The 15,390-nt window shown below is 37.0% G+C and overlaps 1 protein-coding gene across 1 annotated transcript in view; it reads right to left on the bottom strand.

The window, feature by feature from the left end:
* Positions 1 to 15,390, bottom strand: part of Usp34 (ubiquitin specific peptidase 34) — a 178,177-nt gene that overhangs the window by 10,214 nt on the left and 152,573 nt on the right. Inside the window, exons 68-75 of the mRNA XM_038324438.2 lie at positions 12,844 to 13,478; positions 9,972 to 10,129; positions 7,787 to 7,865; positions 5,472 to 5,598; positions 4,419 to 4,526; positions 3,375 to 3,479; positions 3,134 to 3,258; positions 2,033 to 2,156 (exon numbers count right to left, since the gene is read on the bottom strand). Coding sequence (XP_038180366.1) covers positions 2,033 to 2,156; positions 3,134 to 3,258; positions 3,375 to 3,479; positions 4,419 to 4,526; positions 5,472 to 5,598; positions 7,787 to 7,865; positions 9,972 to 10,129; positions 12,844 to 13,478 — 1,461 coding nt within the window. The remainder of the gene's footprint in view (positions 1 to 2,032; positions 2,157 to 3,133; positions 3,259 to 3,374; positions 3,480 to 4,418; positions 4,527 to 5,471; positions 5,599 to 7,786; positions 7,866 to 9,971; positions 10,130 to 12,843; positions 13,479 to 15,390) is intronic.

Here is a 15,390-nt window from a genome sequence, read left to right as displayed (position 1 = left end):
TACACTTTTCCCGAAAGAGTCATATGTATCAAAAATTACCAACTCTCCTCACCGCTGCTGTCACTAATGGGGTTTTGTCTTCCAGAGCCCTTTCCTAGGTGCCTGTCCTTGGAAATAGTTGTCTTGGCTAGAAGAGTAATTAATGTCAAACTCTGGGGCATAATGTTCGCAGATATTATTGCTTTTAAGTCTCTGTACATTAAGAAGATATCCAATTTTCTGCATTAGTCAGGAATGGACCAATAAACTTTCAATTTCTTGCTTTGTGGTTTGGGTTTGTACCTAGCTTTGTTTTAACAGTCACCATTTGGCTATTTAAATTTAGTTTGGCTGGAATTACATAAAACAGTTCCTTTGGTCACAGTTTGCATTTCTAATCCTTCCAGCATGGCTAGTAACCACCATGCTCTGAATGACAGCACAGTTGGGAATATGTGCATCTCCCGAAACAGTCATCAGACTCACACAAAAACGACGTTAAGGCAGAATAGTGCTCCATACTATGGTGGCACTGATTTGGTGTGTGATGTTAAGTGTGTTCTTTCTCTCTCCGTTACTTATGCTTGTCTTTGTAGACAGCTTAACTCTATAGCCCACGTAGACCTTAAAAGTCTGGCCATCTTCCTGCCACAGTCTCCTGAGTGCTACAGGTGTAGGGATGCAGGCATGAGCTACCACATCCAGCTACCCTTCTCCATTCTTAATTTCCATGAAAGTATATATTTGTGTTGACGAAAGAGAAACTCAAAAATGGTAGAATATTTATTACTTGGTCAAAATTGTCCAAGTATCAAGAACAGCTCTTCATATAGTTTGTTATAAATTATATAAACATGATTACCTGGAAGTTCTCCAAAAGTCAGCATCTTTGGATACACCTCTTATCTGAGCACAAAGGCTACACTATCAGAAGTATCCTTTTACACCTGACAGTTGTTATTACTAGACTGAGATTTTTACCAAGTGCCAGAGCCCAGATGCCCAATTCTGAAACAGACAATCTGCAGATATCCTTACCTCCCCACATCTTGGCATCAGCCATAGATACGTAGGTATGATTAGCTAATGAAGGAACAGAACAGCCTTTCAAATCTGAAGATGCTCTGATCACTTACCAATAAGATGATTTTTCTGAAGAGGAGTTATCCCTGACAGCTGTAACCACTTCCTTCTTCCTAGGTAATGAAATCTATGGTTGGATCATATCTTTTGCTCTACCTGGAATGGACCAATATCTTTTCCATAGAAAAGGGAGTTGTTGCTGAGATGGAACACAAAAAGGACTTTGGGGTATGGTAATAGTCTATTTCTTGATCTAAGTGGTAGTTTCTTAAGTATTACTTGCCACATTCTGAAATGAAACTATAGAGACTGGAGAGGATCCTGGCCCATCCTTGATAAAATTAGAAGGCAGGACATATAGAGCTTCAGAACTTCTAGGTTCTGACCTTGGAGAGAGGAATTAGACATCTGTCAAGTTTTCTCTCCCCTATCTAACTCACTGAAGGATTTGTTTTCTGTTGCTCACGATGCTCCTTTCAAATGTGTCTTCTCATTGTATGACACTTACCGCCTAGTCACTCATATATGCACCTCTGCTTCACGCTGCCAAGCCCACTCAGCTTTTCAGGCACCACCAGCTCCGAAACACAGCTGGCACTAAAGATTTCAACTCACCCTCAAGGGCCAGGGAAGTGTGTCTCTAAACTTTTCTCCCTAAGCAACACAGTTTTGTTTGAATTCTGCTGTGAGGATGGTGGACCTGGACTTCTGGGTACAGAGTGATGGTCAGCCCTGCTCCTGCTCCATAGCAGGCCAGCTGAAACTCTGGGCAGAACTAGCCAATGGAAACCAGTAAGTTGGTGTTTTCTTAATAAAAATGAAAATATTCCCAAGGACACTAATTAATATTTTTAAACATTCACTTTAAGAAAGAAAAATATAAAGGGACTGTCATATATTTTTCCCCTTCCTGAATGGCTAGGGGCTTAAAATAATTCAGTGGAATTTACTGCTCATCTTTTATACTTACTCAGCTTAACTAATGTTTCAGTAAATTTTTCACAGTTGATTGCAACTCGGCATAATAGATGGATGAACTGATGGTAAGAAAAGAAGTAGTCTAGCAGCATACGATCATAAACGTCATCTTTGCCCTGAAGGTTAAAGATGATAAAATGGTTGCACTTAAATTGTATAATAAAGAGCATATTTTGTGCAAATGTAATAAGATTAAGTAAAAATCTAATTAAATCTTTAACTTCTATAAGAATCTAGTTTTAAATTCCAAATTTCTAGTGTTATTAAGATCATAGTTGTCCTAAGTTTATTGCCAGTGTGCAAATGCTATCAATTATAATTACCCATCATTTCTATATACTTTAATAGAGTAAAAAAGTACTGAGATTTTAGCATGTGACACTCTAGCTCTATAAACATATCAAGAAAAATGAGTTATATTTGATTTCTGAAAGATTTGAGAATATTTCTATAAGGGTAACTATAATGTTAATTATTTTTAATATTTTATCATGAAGAATTGTTCAAATATACTTCAGATCCAAAAATAGTAGGCAAGAGAGAGTGTGGATAAAGGTGTGGGTGAAGAAAGCTGAAGGGGAAAAATGTTTTTTAAAAAAAGTTAAAATTAAGATATCTTGTGTTAATATATAATATAGCTTGTCTCTGTAATTTAGGATTGACACTATTTTAGAATAAACATTAGAGAACAGGAACCAGATGATAAATCTATCAAACAGTTACATTAGGGTAGGTTAAGGAGAATATGATTAAAGGGACAGTAGAAGAGGTCTTGATTATATTGCCAAATTGAAAACATTCCAAGTACCTAATTTGATTTTGTATATTTAGATGCAGGACACAGCTATAATTTTGCCTAGTAACAAACTAAGGTTTACTATTAAGCTATTTTTTTAAAAAAGAAAAAAATCTTAACTTGTGCTTACTGTTGATTTTGCAAATATCAACATTTCAGAGCACTTAACGGAAAAAATCCAAATGAATCTAATAATAGGATTAATGAATCGTTCACATAAATCTAACAGACCGCCAGGGGGAAATCTCAGATTACCTTGTACTACAGAAATACGTTTTTCCTGGCATCCCAACATACCTTACTGGTTTCCACCATTGTGGGCAAGAGGCACATATTGAGTTCAGGGCGCGGAGGCCGAATATTGCTTTTCCCTCCTATTAGCTTGATATTTTCTCGACAAGGGAAATAAGGTCCAAGAGACACTAAGACATTAAAAGTGTACAATAAGAATAAATGGAAAAAATAAATCTCCAAGCTTCAGTGTGCAGAATGATTACATGCCAACCATATTCAAGTATTATGTTAGATAAATACGTACTTGGGATATTACTGTGATGGTAAGTACAATGGTTGTGTTGCAGGAAGGGAACCAGAGTATGAAGAAAATCATGGGGACTCAAAAGAACAAGTTCCTTGAGGACATCTGAAAATGAAAACAATTTAACATTATCACAACACTGTGGGTTAGATTTACCCACTACTTTTGATCTTTCAAATACTGATGAAGTTGTAGTGTTCTGAGTACTACAAACTGTTTGAGCTTCTAACGTAAGGGAAAAACTGTCTAATGCACAACTCTGGATCAAGAGCTGTGATAACCACAGCAGAGGGTCAATATACTTAAAACAAGAATTTAAAACACTATCACTAATCTCCCTATTTGCCTATCTTACTTGTAGACAGAGTCTAGTCATATAACAATACCCTTTATAAAGTCCATCACAACAGCTGATAATCTGCCTTCTGCTGTTGAAGTTTACGATACTGGCTAGACTGATTCTCACTAATCACACAAAAGTAAATCTCATGATGGAAAACTATTGTTTATGCTATTTTGAGAAACTACAGTTAACAGTCTACAATGCTCACTACTTCAAGTGATTTCTAAGGTAGTAAAAACTTCACTCTATATTTAAATGAAGATTCTTTTAACAGCTATATATTATTCTGTAAGCAATTAGTCACAACGGTGTTATACTCAAGAGTCTATAAACAGTTACTGAGAAATATTTTTAAGGCCAAAACCCACTGTGAAGAAACTAGCACTATCTTTTACACTATGAATAACACTTTGTAAATATTAACATGATTCTACCTTGTTCATACAGGATCACAGTTTAGAGTTGTATGAAACCTACAATAGAGACCCAGATAGTCTGCCCACAAACACACTTAACACTAGCATGTTCAGAAACAACTTTTCTTAGGACCTGCTAGTCTGTATGAATTATACAGATGAATCACTGTCTTCCAAACATTATAAATGTAATATCACAACTCACAGAAACAAAACAAAAGAAAAAGCCTAACAAACAAACATCAGAAATATTTGCCTACAACTTTTATTTTTCAAGCAACTTACCTATGCAAGCATTTCTTAGTTCTGGAGGGCTATAGGAATTAAGAAGGGTTAGAAGTTTATGGGCAAATTCAATTCTCTCCTGCCACTGGATTAATGCTTGCTTCACATCTGCAAATATAAAGCATATATAAATGGACTTTTGAATGATCACAGTTCCCTACAATTTTTGTTCTATTTGTGATACTAACACCTCAAGTTTCAAATTAATTACATAAAAACATGTTTGGTGAAAGCTAAGTGGTTAATTTCATGAGATAATGAGATTGCAACATTAAACTGCTCTTTTTTGCCCCCAGGAAATAGGAGGGGAATCTGGGTCTTGCTAAGTATAGCCCAAGCTTGCCTAGAACTTTCAGTCCTCCTGGGTCACCATCCTGAGGGTAAGGATTACAAGTATGTGCTAAACATGTTACAGCTTAATATGGTGCACTTTCTAGAATCATAAAAGTTATTTTTTACACTTATTTCTACTAAGATTAAAAATGACCTACTTTAAGTTAGGTGTTGGTGGTATATACCTTTACTCCCAACACTCTGGAGACAGAGGCAAGCATCTCTGTGAGTTCGAGGTCAGCCTGCCTGGTCTACAAAGAGAGTTCCAGGACAGCCAGGGCTGTTACACAGAGAAACCTGTCTCAAATAAAATAAAAATCCAACAAATAAAAATGACCCAATCGGAGCTATGTAGGTTAAAAGAAAATCAGCTTATTACTGAATGTGGAAGCTTTCCACATCTCCTAAATTTTGAATCTTTTATTTATTTAGAGACAGGGTTTCTCAGTAGCTTTGGAGCCTGTCCAAAGTGTTGGAATTAAAGGCATGCACCATCACCAAATCTTGACACTTCTAGGACACTTACCTATTGTTTACTAGCATAAATAAATAAATATATAAGAATATCCCACCTTTACATTATGAGGGCATGATAAACATTGCCCAGTATTAGCTAGCTCAGGAACCATCCATACAGAGACTAGTAAGACAAACAAAATCCAAAAAAAATTTGTTTTGGCAGCAAAATAATAACAAAAATAAAAAGTAAACCAACCAAACCTTTTCTCTGAAGATACGGGCGTGTAGACTTCAAAACGGAAAGAAATATTGACAGAAGTTCTACTAAGTCTCCAGTCACATGGCAAGCTGTAGCTTCATGATACATCATGTGCAGTGTGTTGAAAGACTACAAGTGATTTAGGAAATAAAAATTCAGAATCCCTTAATTTCATTTCTACTTTAGACACAAAACAGAAATGCTTATCTTCTAAAGGTATTTCCAGACTTGGACTATGTGTGTACATCAAGTATTACTTGTTTTCTAAATCAAATTGCCCCATTTAGCTACTCTGAATGTGTAGGTGCAAGCACGTGAGCATGTTTGGTGTGACCCTTAATCATTGATTCTTATGTCGGGTGTGTGTTTGCGCGCGTGCGCGCACAAACACACACACACACACACACACACACACACATATTCGAGTGTGCCTGTGAAGGTTAGAGGACTATTGCAGAGCATGATGTTCTCCTTCCATTGTGTGGGTCCTTAGTGATCAAACTCAGATTGGCAAGTTGGGTGATAACCTTTACCTACTGAGCCATCCCCATAACCCTCTTGCACCTTATTTTTCTTTGACAGGGTCTCTCACTGAAACTGGAGTTTGCATGTTCAGCTAGACTGCTTAGAGAGCAAACTCCAAGGATCCTCTTGTCTTTGCCTCCCCAGTGCTGGCATTAGAGGCATGCTGCCTGGCTTTTTATATGGGTGCTAGGAATCAGGTACTCAGACTTGTATACCAGCAGTTGTACAGTCCTTATCTTCAGAGCTACATTTTATGTAAATATTTTGGTTTGAGATATATACAAAATTCTGATTTGTGCTGGACAGTAGTGGCACGCACGCCTTTAATCCCAGCACTCGGGAGGCAGAGGCAGGTGGATCCTGGTCTACAGATTGCGTTCCAGCACAGTTAAGGCTACACAGAGAAATCCTGTCCTGAAAAGGAAAAATAAAAATCTGATTTGTCCTAAGACTGCAGTGAGAAAGAAGCATACAACAACCAGAAGACTGACAAGACTAGGGAGCTATGTTAGGTACCTTTCCAGGCTCTGTATATGAAAAGAGTGGTAACTTACTTTAAATTTTTAGTTCTTTTTTTTTCTATTTTACCATATAAGAAAGCACCTCTTCTTTTATTCCTCCCAAGCCAGCTATTTATTTAAATAATCTATCTATCTATCTATCTATCTATCTATCTATCTATCTATCTATCTATCTATCTATCTAGGCTTTTTGGGACATGGTTTCTCGCAGTAACAGTCCTGGCTGTTCTGGAATTCACTTTTTGTGGACCAGGCTAGCCTCAAACTCACAGAGATCCTCCTGCCTCTGCCTCCCTAGTGCTGGGATTAAAGGCGTGCACCGGGCTCCAAGTCAGTTTACTACAGTTCATACTGATTCACAGTTCAAAATTCTGAGCCTAGGTTCTGTGGCAGAATATGAAGGCTGTATCAAAAATATTTAACCTGTAAACTGACAGGACAGGAACTGCATCTCTCTTGCTATATTCCTTTGCCTAGTGCAATACTTAGCACGGAGTAGACATGTCAGTCCTCAAACAGAGTCAAAACTTTCTTGCCTTTGAGCTCAGAAGTCATTTATTTGAATATTTTCCCACTCATTTCTTGCCTAGTCTAAATGCTTCAAAGTGTAATTTCTTATTCTGTTCCTACTCTCTAATACTATCAATTAAAACATCAACACTACATCATAAATTGTGCAGTACTAGCCGGGCGGTGGTGGCGCACGCCTTTAATCCCAGCACTCGGGAGGCAGAGGCAGGCGGATCTCTGAGTTCGAGGCCAGCCTGGTCTACAAGAGCTAGTTCCAGGACAGGCTCTAGAAACTACAGGGAAACCCTGTCTCAAAAAACCAAAAGAAAATAAATTGTGCAGTACTTTCTACGTGTATAATGTTATCTACAGCATAGACCAAAAAGTATGATGGACTTTGGTGACTTTAAACCATCTCCCACTTGTGAACTAAGAACCATGGAAAATTTCATGCAAATTTCAGTCCTGGGCAAATCTCTCGGCCTTCTGTTTTGGTTCTGCGAAATAAGAAAGCTTTTGGGAAATAATGTGTAATCTTGATTACAAATCACATGATTTTCATTTTTATGTACTAAGTGAAATAAATAAAACTAGTCTATTTCAAATAAACCTAAATACAAAATGAGGTGTAATCTATGTAAATAAAGTACTGACACCTGGGAAACAGTTCAGCAGGCATTCTTTATATATATGCAGTAAGAAGTCTTGGAAAGAGTATTCAAATGAGATACAGTCACAATGAAAGGCAATGTTATACTTACCTCAGTCATCAGGATTAACCCTCGATTAAATACCACAAGAAGTCTGTCTTCATCAGACTCTAACAGTATTCTGAAGGCACTAGAAAGATAGAAACAGTCCAATTAGAAAAGAACAGAACAATCTGGTGATGAAAAAACAGGAGTAAAATTGGCTTAAGCTTCTGGTTTTCCTATCATATATAAGAAACTGGCTACATCTGTTGCTTGTTTTTAATTTTTTAAAAAATAATTTATTTTTATTTTATGTGCACTGGTGTTTTGCCTGCATGTATGCCTGTGTGAGGATTCTGGATTCCCTGGAACTAGAGTTATAGAGTTGTGCACCACCACGTGGGTGCTGGGAATTGAACCCAGGTCCTCTGGAAGGACAGCCAATGAATGGTCTTAACCACCGAGCCACCTCTCCACAGCCCCTTGTTTTTTAATTTTTAAGAGATTTTGTTATATAGCTCAGACTAGCCTCCAGTTTGTGCAATCCTCCTGCCTTGACTTCACAAAGTGGAATTTCAAGCATGTACACTCTTTCTGAGTAATGCAGAATGGAATGAGAAGCCTGTATCTGAAATCTAGAACACTCTATAATCTCAAGATTATTAACCCATCAGTTGTTACTCAGTTGTGGGACATCTTAGATTTTCGGATTATGGATGCTCAGCTGGTAACATTGATAAAAATTATCCAAAGTTAAAAAAAATCCTCTGAAATCAGAAACATTTCTACTTCTAAGTACTCTGGACATACTAAGGGAAGGGACATTCAACTTGAAAAGGGAAATAAAAAATCTTGCATTGTAATTTAGAGGAAAACATGTCTACCAATGTCTAATCAACTCTTCATCCACAATGGTAAGAAGGACAGTATGATGACAGTACTTTTAAATTTCAGTAATGATGCTGTTTTGTTTTTAAGTGAGTTTGGGCTGGTGCAATGGCTCAGTGGTTAAAGAATACTGACTGCTCTTTGACAGCACCCATATGGCAACTTACAATTTTCTGTAACTCCAGTTCCAGGGAACCTGAAACCCAATGGCAAAACACCAATGCACATGAAAACAAAGTGAAACTTAAGTTTATCTTTCCATCTCTTAAGCTCTGTATAACAGTAAACTATTCTACATTCCAAAAGCATTCATCAGCTTGGGGAAGAAAGGGTACTATGAAGGGGACAAACCTGAAAATCCTAAGGATAGGTTTATCTGAGTTAATGCTGTGCTCAGAACTGGCAAAGTGCTATTAAAGACACAACTGAAAACCCTTTACTTCCATTGCAAGCTTTCCTTTCTTTACTCAACAAGCAGCAAAACTCTAAAACTTAAAAAAAAATAATAAACCTTTAGGAAATAATGTATCCAAACTGAATGCCAAACATTTCCTTTTAACAGGTTTAGGGAAAAAAATTGTAGACTACTGAAGATTTATTTCATTTTGTAGACTACTAAAGATTCAAATACAAAAGCTTTTTGAAGGAAATAACCTAAAAGAATTTTCTCTTGGGTTCATTAGTTTAATGTTATAGTGTAGACTTCATGAAAACACAGACAAAATTATGCGCCCACCGAAGGACCTCAACCAGTCCCCCATTTGTCCATTCCTTCTCAGCACTGTAATACATTGAGCAGAATTTAATTTCTATATAGAGGTAAAGGAAATAAAAGGTCCCTTTAAACTGTCAGATCTGATTCTAATAAAAGATAGGAAAATATACTATGAACCAAAGGAAAAAAATTTTTTTTAAAGTAGGTAAAATTCTTCCTAAGTACAGAAATGTTTCACCAATAACCTCGAAGAATTTCTAAATTGGGAGGAATGGGGTTTCTGTGGTCTATGTAGTTTAGCTGGTAGAGTGCTTGCTAACATTCATGAGGGGCTCTGGGTTTGATCCCAACACTACATAAACATGGAATAGTGGGATATATATCGGTAATCCCAGAATTTGGGAGGCAGAGGTCTGAGAATCAGAAGTTCATGGTCATCCTTAGCTACAAGGTGCAAGCAAGTAAAAGGCCAATTTAGGCTACATCAGACTCTGTATTTATAAAATAATAATTCTTATTATTATTTTAAAAGAATGAGCTTTTAATTATTAATACTAAAAATTATTTCTCTTTTCATGTCAAAAGGTACCATGCTCTTATTTGGAAAACCAATTAAGAACCAACCAAAAATAATTACAATATCTTTTTTACCTTATTAAAGTAGTCCAACAAGAGCGACCATCTAAGCAACGTAAATAACAGCTTATAGTTGTTTTCTTAAACTGTTTAATATCCTCTATTTCCTCTTCTCGCATGTCTGGCCTCTGAGCTATAAATAGCTGCATTAAGTTAAACAGTTCTTCCACAGCCTAAAAGAGACAAATATACAAAATGATCTCTCAGTCTTTCAACGTTCAGAATACCTGTCCCTCATTTCTGAATCAATATTCATTAGCTAGCTACTAAAATCAAAGATTAATCACACAACTAAAGGAAGTAGTAAAGTCAGTAATGAAATCTACTTAAAATTTGAATATATAATATACTACAATGTGTTAAGTCTAACCTTTGCTATTATGAGGCTCAGATAGATCCGTGAGCTATGCAATCAAATTACTCAAATAAAAACCTCATGTTTTAGCCATGTTCATTCCTTAGTGCTAGGCAGTATTTATGACTATCGTGAAGTTAATGTAGCTGCACATGGGCACACCTGTATGATCCTTAAAGTTAACATTCACAAAGATATGTCTTAATGCTGTTTAAAACACTAGCATTTTAAATTCAAAGGTCACGTAGCATAAATCTATACTTATCCTCTCTCTGTTCCATTCCTTTAATATATACTACCATTAATTTGTTAGAAAGATTTTTTTTAAACATGTCATTTATCTTGGGGGAGGGGAACAAATATGAATGGAAGTCAGAGGACACCTTTCAGAAGTTAATCCTTTCCTTGCACAAAGTGGATCCCAGGGATCATCCTGAAGTCATTCATCAGGCTTAGTGGCAAATGGCTTTACTCTCAAAGGCATCTATCTCACTTGCTTTGTTTTAAAGATTTTGAACACCTAAATCAAGCTTGAATTAAGATTGTTTCTGAGACATGCCTTTGTATCAACATTTAGAACAATCATTCTAGACTGATTGTTAGTGACATAATATGGAAATAAAGTAAAATTATTAGCTATGATTTTATGCATTTATATAAATGTGAAGTAACAGTTGAGCTTCTAACATATTTATTAATGAACTAAATTGTGTAGTTTGATACTTTTCTTGACAAAATTTTACAACACAATATTAATTTTTTAAAATATTTTTAAAATTCATTTTACATACCAACCATAGTTCCTTTTCCCACCCTCCTCCTACTCCCCCCCACCCCGCATCCACTTCTCCTAAAGGGTAAGGGCTCCCATGGGGAGTCAACAAAGCCAGGCACATCAAGCTGAGGCAGGACCAAACCCCTGAAAATCCCTGCCCCCTGCATCAAGGCAGAGCAAGGCATCCTGGTCCGATGAAATCCCCATCAAAATCCCAACACAAATTCTTCACAGACCTCGAAAGAACATTACTCAACTTCATATAGAAAAACAATTATCATAAATATTTCTAAGAGCCAAGTTCTTTAAAAAAAAAAAAAAAAACGATTATATCTGACTGACATCAGGAACAGAAACCAACAGTCAATTCTTAGCATTGGCTTATGAAACTCTGGGTATCACAGTAACTAAGTTAAAGGTTATTTATGTGACCATGATGGAAAACAAACTGACTGAAATTAAATACTATGATCTCTTCAGCCTCTGACAGACACTCTCATGCATTTCGTTCATTTTCCAGCCTTAGCTTGCAACTTTCTGGTACTGAATGAACATATTTTCTTTCTTACATTAAAAGCAATCTAATTCTAAACTGGAAATTATGATACTTTTTCTGGGTAAGAGATTCTAAACTCACTACACCATCACAGTTTAATCTAATAAAGGAACAAAAGTGAAACATAACCAGGAATGATATTACATACAGGGAAAATATAATATGAAACTTACAAATAAAAAAGGAGATAAGGTTGGAATTGTACGTACATGCGAGTTTAATGGATCATCCATCTGAGATATGAAGAAACACCTCTATAGCAAACGACTACTGAAAAAATCTGTGCAGCTCACACCTTAGCAAAGTATGCAGATCTTGATAATGAATACCTAATTAATTTTTTATTTTTAATTATGTATATGCATTTTTTGCATGTATGTGCATGTGGGTTCCCATAAAGGCCAGAGGTGTCATATTCCCCTGGAGCTGAAGTTGCAGGCAGTTTTAAGCGGCCTGGTGTTGGGATCCAAACTCTGGCCCTCTGGAAAGCCACTCTCGACTGGACTGTGGAGCTGTGTCTCTAGTCCCTGAATGCCTAAATGTAAAGTAATATTCCCCAAAGCTATAGTGACCTTTTCAGTAGGCACACATTAAAGATGTATATACAAACATAAATTTGAGCTGGCAATATCTGCTTAGCATGGCCAAGGCCCTGGGCCTGTTCCCCAGAATTGCCAAAGTTAAAAACAAAACAATATAAAATCACAAATTTAAAAAGATACGTGCCATTGTAAACAAAAATTTAGCGTCGGCATAAGAAATTATAATCACTTATTAATTACATTGCATTATATGAGAGCATTTAAGAAAACAATGTTAAGGTTTTAAGGATATTAGTATGGGGTTCAAGAGATGGTTCAAACTGGGTGATTCCCAGCACCCACATGGCAGCTGGCAACCTTCTACAACTACAGTACCAAGGGATTCTGGCCCCAGTGGGTACCAGGCTTGAATGTGGTACAGAAACAAAACACCCATACACATAAGATGAAATTTTAAAGAAAGGTTGGAAGGCAGTCGTGTAGCTCAGTTGCTAAGCACGTGCCTAGCATGAACAGAAGCCTGGGTTCAATTTCCAGCACTGAAAGACAATATAGGTGAATGATTAGACTATTCTGCATTTTATCATTTCTTAAATAGGGAAAAATATACTGCTAACCAAGCTCAGGAAACAGATAATAAAAGTACTAACTATACTCACTCCAGGGTACTGGCTGGCATGTGGTGTAAGATTCTTAAAGGCCCATTGGATGTTCTGGTGAGAAGCCAGTTGTCGAGTAAATGCAGGTGATTGCTCACAGCAGAGCCTCAGAATGCCGTAGTAGGCAGGCAGCATCCCACGGTTAAAAAGCACCACATCCTGATCATCATGGTCAGCAAGGATGTAATTGAAGGCAATGTTCTTGGTTACCACTGGGTTTTGAACAATAAGGCGGATATTCTCTGGACAGTCAGCACACACATTGTACCAAAATGAAAGCAAAGCCTGTTTATTGTGATTTGTAGCTATTGCTGGCTCAGAAAGCTTAGGCTGGAAAAGGTTCCACAAATCCATGAAATATGTGGAAAACATCAGCTTCTCAGTTTTGGAAATTAAACAGTAAGTCATAAAGCTAAAATAGGGCACTAGCTTTGTAGTGCCATGAACAGCAGCATCAACATAAAGTTTGGCTCTTGAGAGCAAACCAAGTAGCACGTTGTAGACCTGATGTAGGACTACTGTTGTGTCTGGACTGAGTGGAAGGTCACGGGTTGGGATGTGCAAAGACCTTGTTGACCGGAACATCTGGCGGAATGAATTGCTTGGTATAAGGGACACCAGAAGATAAGCTGCAGCTATAAAATGTAAAACAAAACTGTCAGATCCTTGTAAGATTTAAGTAGACTTGAAGAGCAGTTATTAAACACAAAACCACTCTTCCCTTTATCAATAAAAATGAATAAAAATTAAGGGACATGACATCTTTTAAATATCCTTCTGATTTACCTTTGGTCCAGAAGAAAGATTCCCACAGGGTACGGAGGTAGAACTTTCCTCCCATTCTGCCACTGCTGTAGTTTAAGTGGCAACAATAACCACCATTACGAAAACTGTTTTTCTTTTTTTTTTTTGGGAGACGGACTCTCATGCTACTCAAGCTAACCCTGAATTCTTGATTCTTTTCCTTCATCTACTAAGCACTAGCTATCAGAAATACTTTTCAACCTATTTTGTTCAGTTCTTCCACAATATACAATTCTCATATCCTTTTATCTCCCCTTTCCCGAGACAGGGTTTCTCTGTGTAGCCCTGGCTGTCCTGAACTCACTGTATACCAGGCTGGCCTCGAACTCACAAAGATCTACCTGCCTCTGCCTCCCAAGTGCTGGGATTAAAGGCGTCTGACAACACCGCTGAATTTTCCTATCTTATGATTTATTTTTTCTGAAGAATTACTTAATAATGACTTAATAAGGAGAAAAAACCTAACATTTAGAACGAAAGGCCTACCATAAAGTACTTCATACATGGAATCATGCAATGTTCTAGATATTAAGTGTTACTTTAAAAACACCTTAGTAAGTTACTTTGTAATAGTTTAAAGATAATGCCATATGACATACTTAATAAATATATTAGTCTGTGTATGTCACTCACTACCTCTGGAGATTCCCTTCCTACTTTCTGGGGAGACAGAGGATTGAGTTGTGTAGTGCAGGCTGCTCCACATTTTCTGGAGCTGCTGCAGTATGTCATGTCCTGGGATTTAAGGCACTGCTGGCTACAAAGTCCTTTGCAAGTCTTCTAGGACAATTCATTTTTAAGATTCCTCCCTGCTTTGGGGAACTGCTTCTCAATGAAACTGTTTGCCCCTTCTTCCTTGCCAACAGTCTTCTAAAGGCTAACTAGAACTCAGAGACTCCCACGTTAAGCATGTCATTAGGCCTATTATTATCATTCTGCTGCTGGTGACTTAGATGACTCCATCTGTACAAGCTAAGAATTGAGCTGGATTTTCAGGTCTTATTTTATACTATGAAACATGGAAGAAATCTACTTCCACTGATACATAGCAAATCTTCAACTTTTGGGGTATTTTGCCTGTTATGTTTTTTGAGATAGGGTTTCTCTGTGAAGCCATGGCCACTTCTGGAAATGAATATGTAGATCAGGCTGTCCTTGAATTCATAGCTCTCTGCCTGTCTCTGCTTCCCAAATGCTGACGTTGACAGTGTGCCCCACTATGTCAAGTCCTTAACTATTTTATTTTAGTACTTGGGGACTCAATTTTTCTTTTCTCAATAACCAGCTATTTGTTAAAGCTATTTTGTAGTTTTCATAAGGTCTTTAGTTTATGTCATTTTAAAATAGCCATTCTTTTCAAATATTGGACAAATTTGGACACTAATACTAAAAGCACTTTTTCAGTTTTTACTGATGTAACTTTTAAAATGGTACCTAACAATTTGTTTCTTAACTAAAGGCTTTTTGTTTGTTTAAGAGACAGATTTTGCCAGGACAGGCTCTAAAAAAGCTGCAGAGAAACCCTGTCTCGAAAAACCAAAAAAAAAGAAAAAAAAAAAAAAAGAGAGAGACAGATTTTGGCTAAGCTGCTCCACTGCCTCAATCCCTGAAGCTACAGGACTATAAGCGCATCCTACCATGTCAGGATGCTCACTGAGCAGGTGTAAAAGTAATGTTGTTTAGGACTTGCATACAAGGCCTAAAATGGCATTATAAAGGGGAAGACACATATTTATCTTAAAG

Source organism: Arvicola amphibius, chromosome 1 (assembly GCF_903992535.2).
Source record: "Arvicola amphibius chromosome 1, mArvAmp1.2, whole genome shotgun sequence".
Taxonomy (NCBI): Eukaryota; Metazoa; Chordata; class Mammalia; order Rodentia; family Cricetidae; genus Arvicola; species Arvicola amphibius.
Note: the sequence above shows the minus strand (reverse complement) of the source record. Positions and strands in the feature narration are given on the sequence as shown.